The following is an 8411-nucleotide window of genomic DNA, read 5'->3' as shown; positions in this document are numbered from 1 at the left end:
GACATCGCCTCACACCTGGGAGCGTCCGCGATGGAGAAACTCACATCAGAGATATGATGAGGATTTTAATATTATTATTGGTATTATTATCATTTTTTTCTGAGCGCATGTTCCGACGGAGGGAAGAAGAAGCAGAGCTGAACCGAGACAAGAGTTGTTGTTTTTGTTTTTGTTTTTTTGTTTTTTTATCTCAGAGAGAAAACAGCAGCAAGCAGCAGCAGCAGCAGCAGCTCCAAGGACGGACAGGTAACTCCGGAGTTTGCATTTTCTGTTCCCGTATCTCTTTATGTTATCTTTATCACCGGAAACACACTTTATCAATCATAAATTAAAGTGTAAAGACTTCCTGTCAGCTACGGAGAGCGACAGATTTCTGTGAGAAAATTCAAAACATAAAAGGAGACAAAAGAAAAAAAAAAAAGCTTCAGTAAACTCATCACGCGCTAAAACTGCTTCAACGTGGAGACAAGATACTAAAAATGGACAAAACCGGGGAGTTAACTGGAATATTTTCACTTATTGTTCTGTTTGAAGCTCTGATTGGGTCAAAAAAAGTTCCGGTTAAGTCACGTAGTAAATAAAAGATGAATGTAGATGCAGTATAAGAGTGTAACAGCACCGTTTTCTGTTATAAAAACATCAAAATGAAAATTTTTTTTTTTGCAGTGGAAAATAAACTGCACGTGTGACATGGGGAGTTTCAATGTGATGCTGTAATGTTTATTTCCTTAATTATAGATAATTAAGCAGATTTTCTATCTTTAAATATTTGTTTAAATTATATTTCACTGAACAAATTTGAGGGAAATAAAATCAAAAACTATCTGGTGTGAACGTTTTATATTCAGTTTTAATGTCTTATCTTTTTCTATAAAAATTACATATAAAGTGGAAAGCTATGATTATTTAATGTCCCGAAGTACGTACAATCCGACATTCAGTAAAAAATGGAGAGAAATTGAAGATTTAATGCAGTAAATTCAAATGGAAGAAGATTTCAAATTAAAATTCAAAGATTATTTGTGTATTAAGGGCAAACTGTTATTACACTTTAAAAAAAAAATTTTTTTTTAAAATGATAACACCCATTAATATAACTATTTTCACACTAATCTGCAACTCCAGTTTTTATTAAATCATTTTGTATAGGGATGAGTTTTACTCAGAAACGGTATTTTAAATGACGTTTTTTTCCTCCACTAAAAGTAGCCGTACAACACAGTACTCAAATTTTACACAAGAAGAACAATTAGCAACAAAATGAACCTAAACTCGCAAAAACCAAAGCATCAACACAAAGAACGGTCTGTCATATTATTGAATTTTTATTAATGTAAGTGGTATTTTAACGTTTTAAATGATGTACGTGGTGTTAGTTAAAGGTATTTTATCTACTGTTGGGTAATTTACTGTACAACAGTGCTTTATATTTTATACACTGCTTTTTTTTATACGTAAAAGTACAAAAGATGCATAAAATGGAAGAAAGTCAATGAAAATTGTACTTAAGCATTGAAATAAATGTTCTCAGTAACTTTCCGACACAGTATGTTTGTGTCTTGACGGTTACATTTTGATGTTTTTACAGACCAGGAGACCAGAAGCTGCTTTTCTAAAGATTCAGTCGCGTGAAAAAACTGTCTGCACGGCTGATATTTAACCTGTTTGTCCATTCAAACTTAAAACCACAAATAAAACTTGGTCCAGAGGAGTTTCTGCTGAAAAGACAGCGTGTGACTGAAGAGACTCAGAACTGCAGCCCGGTTGTCGCTCCTCGAACGGCGTCTGAAAACTCTTCATGTTCGCATTTCTGCTGCCTTGCGCCTAAAGCGTTTGTCTCCAGGACTGCTGTGTACGTTCGATTAAAACATGAATTTTATGGAGCTGCGTATAAATCAGTGTCACACCGAACTCTTAAATCACTCCGGATGTGAAGCTGTCATCCGTATCTAAACTATCCACCTCATCACAGAGGAGCAGATTAGCAGAGATTAGCCAAACCTCTCGAGCTCAAATTTAATCCTCCACTCGGGTGTGTAAATGGTTTCAAAATCAGCATCAGGATTTTTTGAAATTGTTTTTTTAAATGTTTGTTTTAACATGTTTTTGCACAAAGTTTACATAAACAATTAGATTCGGAGGGAAATGAGTTTAAAGTTCATCACGTTACACCTGCTCATCTCCAGCCGCCTGGTACCCCCCCCCCCCCCTCCCACCCCCGAGCAGGTCAACACAAACTACTCGTTAGTGCCGTTTGACCCAAACTGGTCTTTCTGAAGTGTCCACAGAAAAGACAACCATTTACATCTGGGATGAGAAAGGACGACAGACTGAAAATTCAATTGGACCTGTAGATTCCTGAAGAAAACCGACTTAAAATCTTAAACTTAACTTCTCGGGTTTTCAAATCCCAAATATTTAGAGGATTAAAAGAAGAATGTAGCTCAAACTCAGGAGGAGCGCGCTCATATAAATCAAGCACCGGTAGAGAGACGAAGTTTTGAGACGTTCCCTCCTCGTCGCCCCTTCGTCGGGCCTCCTTCTCAGACTTGTAAACCGGGGGCTGTGCTGGGTCTTGGTCGGGCAGGTTTTATGACCAGAGTGCTGTCATTGCTCTGTACCATCCTCCTCCTCCTCCTCCTCCTCCCCCCACCATGCCAGCTGTTTCCCCGAGGAGCTCGGAGCGCTCCCAGCACTTTTGGGCGAGCGGAGGAGGAGGAGGAGGAGGAGGAGGAGAAGGATGCTGTCTCGGTTTGTTTACGGTTCTGTCAGTAAGAGCGTCGGCGGGGAGGAGGGGGACCATCCCGCCATGCGTCTGAGTCGCATTCTCAAAAAATTACAGAGCAGACAGGGTTTTTTTTCTGGCTGCGGGCCGACGTGAAATAAATCAGCTTGACCTTTAACACCGGACCTTTCATTAGGGAATTCCGAACTAATTGCTTTACGATTTCATTGGGGTCTAGGGAGCATCTCCGAGCGGCTTCGAATCAACATTTGAGGAGGAAGTGTAATCCTCTCGGTTTGAGCTGTATTGACTCAACAAATTGGAATCTACCGAGGAGATCCTTCACTGTCAGTCTGTGAAGTCGCTGAACCTCGCGCACCAGCTTCCTGTCCCGGCTGTCGGACGGGTTTGTAGGTCGACTTCTTCTTCCTGGACAGTCTCGCGCGGGTCGGGTTATCGGATCTCGAGACTGAGATACGGGCCTCCGTAAAGCCTCAGACTGCTTTACAGTTTCCTGCCGTAAAGATAATTGTCGACGTCGGCGTTTTTTTTGTTTTGTTTGTTTGCTGGACGTCAACAAGACTTTGTTGGACCTGTTTGGAGCCGAGCGCCAGTCTTAGAGGCCGGTAGCTTCTCGCCGTAAAATTTCCACAGCCTCGTTCGACTTTAACAAGTTTCGTGTCACCTGAAAATCGGAGCCCCCCCCCCCCCCCCCCCCCCCCCCCCCGCGCCGGCTCGCCCGCGTCATGGCGGGCGAGTGTACATTCCTGGAGCGTGCTGGGGACAGGATGCCGCTTTGGGAGCGTGCGCCCATAATTATATCCATAAAGTAATTGTTCCCGTGTTATGGTTGGACTCCCATTCTCAGGCTTCCTGAATGCCATCTGTGTGCAACTGTTGATGCTTTCTGCCGCCGGTGTGTAAGAGGCAGGGCGGTTTTTTTTTTTACAGCTCTCCCCTTTTGTAACATGCCTGCAGGGCTGTTGTTGTAAATCATGTGTGATTCACAAAAAAAAAAAAAAAAAAAAAAAGAAAAAAGAACTGGTTCTTCTGTCTGCCAGGTTTCATCTCCACAAACCTCAGAGACGTACAAATAGACTTTGGCCCGGAGCCATACCTCCCTGGAACTTCTTACTTTACCAAAATGCTCCCCTGTCAACACTCCCCTTCGCTCTCGTCCCTCCCTCTCTCTACCCCCGCCGTCCCCCCCGTCCCCCGTCCCCCGTCCCCGCCCCGTCCCCGACGCTGCCTCTGCGCACGGCCGAGGATGTTGTTTTCTTTGCGCTCGTCTTTGACCGTCTTCCATGGGAAGTACCTGGCAGCGGATGCGTGCGGCAGGCCTCTGCCTGGACACGTCTGTCTACCCCCCTTCCCTCCGTCTCCACGGCCACGCAGCGTGAGAACTGCGATATCCATGGCGATGAGGGAGGTGTGCTCGGCGGTTGGTTTATCTAAAATGTTGTAGACGGGAGGATTTGGGCCCGAACACGAGACCAGCTGAAGTCGAGTAATTTCAAAGCCTAAAAAAAAAGTTACAAGATTTTCACTCGAGAAGGAAAAATGTGAGAAAATGTGAGAAAAGACTGAGTTCGTGAGGTAACAGTTTGTCCGTTGTTTCTCTCTGCAGGTTTTTTACTGCATCATCCTCCCACCATGTGGTAATCTCCTCGGTTGTTACCCAGAAGACACTGATCAACACTCGGAGCGGCTGACCTCATCCACAGTCTTGCACCTGCACCAGCTGCTCTCATGGCCCACCCGTACGAGCCCTGGCTACGGACAGCACCACCTAGTGGCAGCTCAGAAGACATGAACATCCCGTCGTGGTGGGACCTTCACAGGGACGTGCAGCCGGGCAGCTGGATCGACCTGCAGACGGGGCAGGGTGTGGGCTTACCGTCGGTGAGTCCGGGGAGCTCCATGGGGCTGCAGACCTCTTTGGGGCCGTACGGCTCCGACCCTCAGCTGTGCACGCTGCCGCCGGCTCAGCACGCCCCGGCCTCGCACTCGTCCCACCTCTTCCCCCAGGACGGCTTCAAGATGGAGTCGTTGGCGCCCGAAATGCTGCAGCAGGAAACGTTCTCCTTGGAGGAACCTCAGGAGACGTCCGTGTCCGCTCGCCCCAAACCGCAGCGGCGCTCCTCCTCCAGGGGCGCCGGCCAGGCCGTGTGCCGCTGCCCCAACTGCGTCCACGCCGAGCAGATGGGCCAGAGCGCCGACGACGGCCGGACGAAGCACATGCACAACTGCCACATCCCCGGCTGCGGCAAGGCCTACGCCAAGACCTCCCACCTGAAGGCCCACCTGCGATGGCACAGCGGCGACCGGCCGTTCGTCTGCAACTGGCTCTTCTGCGGCAAGAGGTTCACGCGCTCCGATGAACTGCAGCGCCACCTACAGACGCACACCGGCGCCAAGAAGTTCAGCTGCGCGCTGTGCCCCCGAGTGTTCATGCGCAACGACCACCTGACCAAGCACATGCGCACGCACGAGTCGCCGCCGGGACACGGGGAGGAGCGGGCGAACGGAGACGGCAGGCTGGAGAAGGGCTTCGACGCGCCGACGGCTCCGCAACCGCCCTCCAACGTGTCGGCGGCCGACAGCTCGGAGCCGCCGCTGAAGCTGAAATGTGAGTCAGACGCCTCCGCCTCCGGCGTCACGGGGCAGTCCGGCTAACTTCACCACCCTTCAGAAGGTTTCTGAAGGTTTTACCGCCCCGGTTCCCTCTCGAACACAGAGGTCATGATAGTTTTAGAATAGAGAGTAGAAGAAAGGTTTGGACAGACTTTTACAGATGAAAGCCGGATGGAACAAAATACACGGCCCTGTGAATCGGTGATAATCGTGATGTTACGGCTCCCAGAAAAACAGGAGTTATAGTGATTCTGTGCATGAAACTTTCCTCTGTGAGTACTAGAAGGGAAAGGAGGCGACTGCAGGAGCTGCTAGAGCTACAAGTAGACCAGGACACTGGGACGAGTTCATCAGAAAGTGGACTGTAACTTGTTTACAATGAAATCAAGCAAAACTGGAAGAGATGAGCGGTTTAATTTCAGACTGTCACTGCGTCTGTGTAGCCAACTAGAAGATATTACAGCAGTTTGTCTTTTTAAAGTCATAATGGATGGGTGACAGTACAGAGCATGAAACTGTGTGTTGTTAAACTGTAATTTTGTGCTATGGCAGCCTGCTGTGATGCAACAAAATTATGTCGATTTAATATAGTAGAAATTAATATAATATAAACTAATATAACATAAACTAATACAATATAATTTAATATAATGGTAAATATAACGTATTTACCTTATTAATGACAGTGATCACACAACAGGAGAATGTGAACAGGTGTTCAAGGTGGAACACGACAAAACTAAGAGCCACTACGGTGACGTGAAAACGTTGAAACGGACAAAATCGCAACGAACTGGAGCCGCAGAGGACGGAGGTAAGAACGTGGACAGGAAATGCTCCCCGGTTAAATGAGTCCCGGGTTCTGCCGGGATGTGCTAACGAAAGCGACGACATTGGACGACAACATAAACTCCGCAGATACAACGCTTCGTTTAATCCAGAGCCGGAAGTCCCAAGGTTTAAAGCCACACTTAAGAACAATTTTATGGTCAAAATGGATCAAATGACTGCGTAAAATGTGAAAGAGGTCACTTTTAGTGATGAATCCACAGAGCTTTACAACTCCACACAGCTGTTTTCGGGTTTTTTTTGTTTTTTTTTAGCATCTTTTAGTTTTTTGGTTTTCTGGCCCCTCGACTTTAAGTCGTTTTCAGCACCCAACTTTCTGTTAAACCCGCTACAGGCTCGGTTCCCGGCGTCAAAGACCAAACAGACAACGCTAGCGCCGAGCCAATTAGCATTTAGCAGCAGCTTTAAAATTTGATATTTACCTAATACGCTGGTGGAGACCAAAACGGATGGAAAAGGAGGCTGAATATTGGACCAAAAAAGTCTGCAAATACGGTCTGTTAGATGTGTAATTAGGCGATTGTCTGCTGACATGTCACAATATGTCATGTTAACTGTTTAGTCTGCTGCCCCCGAGTGGCCAAAAATGAATTAATATTCACCTAAACCTGAACAGAGCGACGTAATAATGAGCTGGAACCATGAACTGTATATATAAGTGTTCGTAGCTTCTGGGTCTGGAAAATGAGGCCAATGCAGAAGTGCCTTAAGATGCAATGCCACCGAGGGCCACTAGAGGTCGGTTTTGAAAATGCTCCGGCTCCATAGACTCCCATTCAACTTCGCTCATGAAATACAAAGTCAAGAAATGTTTTTCCGCGAGTTATTATGGTATCATTCGCTAAAGTCGCTCCTTCTTATTAATTTTCTGGCGGCCCATCTGAAAAAAATAAAAAAATCCCGTCATTAATTAGAAAATAAGCCTCAAAAAGAGGGCGTGTCTGTTTGATTGACAAGCCTGTGGTCCTTTTAGGTTTCTGCAATAGGTGCACCGCTCACTCCTCCACAAATACGGTCACTCATGGCTCCCAAACGAACTGGCAAGATGCCGACGGCCAAAATAGCTTCATATCAGCCTATATGAGCTTGTCCTATAAATACAACATTAACATCCTCCGGATATCATCATTCGCATGTGGGATCTTGCCCCAATTTTCAAAACAAAGCATGTGCGAAGAGTTCATCTCCCAACACAATTTATTAGGAGCTGGTGGTACGTCTGAAGCGGCAATTTTTCCACGTTCACCGACAAATCATTAAAAACGAACATCTGTCATGAATGCAACTCGAGCAGCAGAAGTTGTTTAGGTTACTTGTTTTTGGATAGTTAACTTTCATAATCAATACTGTATGCTCAATAGTTCTGTAGCAGCAGTGCGAGCGACACTATTAGGATGCGTGTAAACCATCACAGACGCTAGGCAGATTATTGTATATTAGAGAGCTTACATTATTGCAGGCTCCCAATTGCTGTATTTATGTATAGAAGATAAAAAACGGAAGACAGTGCTTAAACTTTAGTCAATTATTGTGTATTGACTATTATTATTATTATTGTTTGTTGATGTTCTTATAGATAGCCTTATGACATTTCCTTTTATTGACAAGTGTTTAAATTGATTGCTGTAGTAAATGTTTTAGCTGTGGAGTATGTAATAAAACAAGTTGAAAAACTTTTAATAAGTTAAATATCATGGTGTAATAACTTGTATTTAATCTATTTTTGTCCTTTATTAAATAAAACTATATATATGCTGTATCCACGTTTGACTTTTATTTTTAGGAAACAGATTTGATATTTGTGCACACAAAATAAAAGCATTCAAAAAGTTATGGACCAGAAAAATATGATTGTTACTATTGTTATTATTGGTAGTAGTAGTATAGGTGGTGTTGATAGTAGTAGTAGTAGTAATGATACAAATAGCTGGCCAATAAAGAGCCTATAAATCATTAAAAAATATACTCTGGAATATTCTATGAAGCTGTTTTTAAGAAAATAACAGTTGTAGTTTTTAGAATTCCAATGAGTTAAAAAAAACAACTTGATTTTATTTTATTTTTCTGATTATTTTGTTATTGCTAATCCACATGAAATTGGCCTCTTTACACCTAATAAATTATTTTAAGACAAGATTCAGACGAGTTTCTGGGACTGTGGTGTTCAAAGACAGGATGCTGTATTTTCCCTGTCAAAAGCAAT

General features: G+C 44.4%; 1 protein-coding gene across 1 annotated transcript; it reads left to right on the top strand.

The window, feature by feature from the left end:
• The first annotated feature begins 223 nt into the window (after positions 1–223).
• Positions 224–7977, top strand: sp6 (Sp6 transcription factor). Its single transcript, XM_069167436.1, has 2 exons — positions 224–246; positions 4353–7977. The coding sequence occupies exon 2, from the start codon at positions 4475–4477 to the stop codon at positions 5399–5401; it is 927 nt and encodes a 308-aa protein (XP_069023537.1). The 5' UTR covers positions 224–246; positions 4353–4474; the 3' UTR covers positions 5402–7977.
• Positions 7978–8411: the final 434 nt, after the last annotated feature.

This window comes from Embiotoca jacksoni, unplaced genomic scaffold, assembly GCF_022577435.1.
Source record: "Embiotoca jacksoni isolate LCO1_2020_lvr unplaced genomic scaffold, fEmbJac1.0.p SCAF_4, whole genome shotgun sequence".
NCBI classification, from domain to species: Eukaryota; Metazoa; Chordata; class Actinopteri; family Embiotocidae; genus Embiotoca; species Embiotoca jacksoni.
This window is presented reverse-complemented; position numbering and strand designations above follow the sequence as displayed.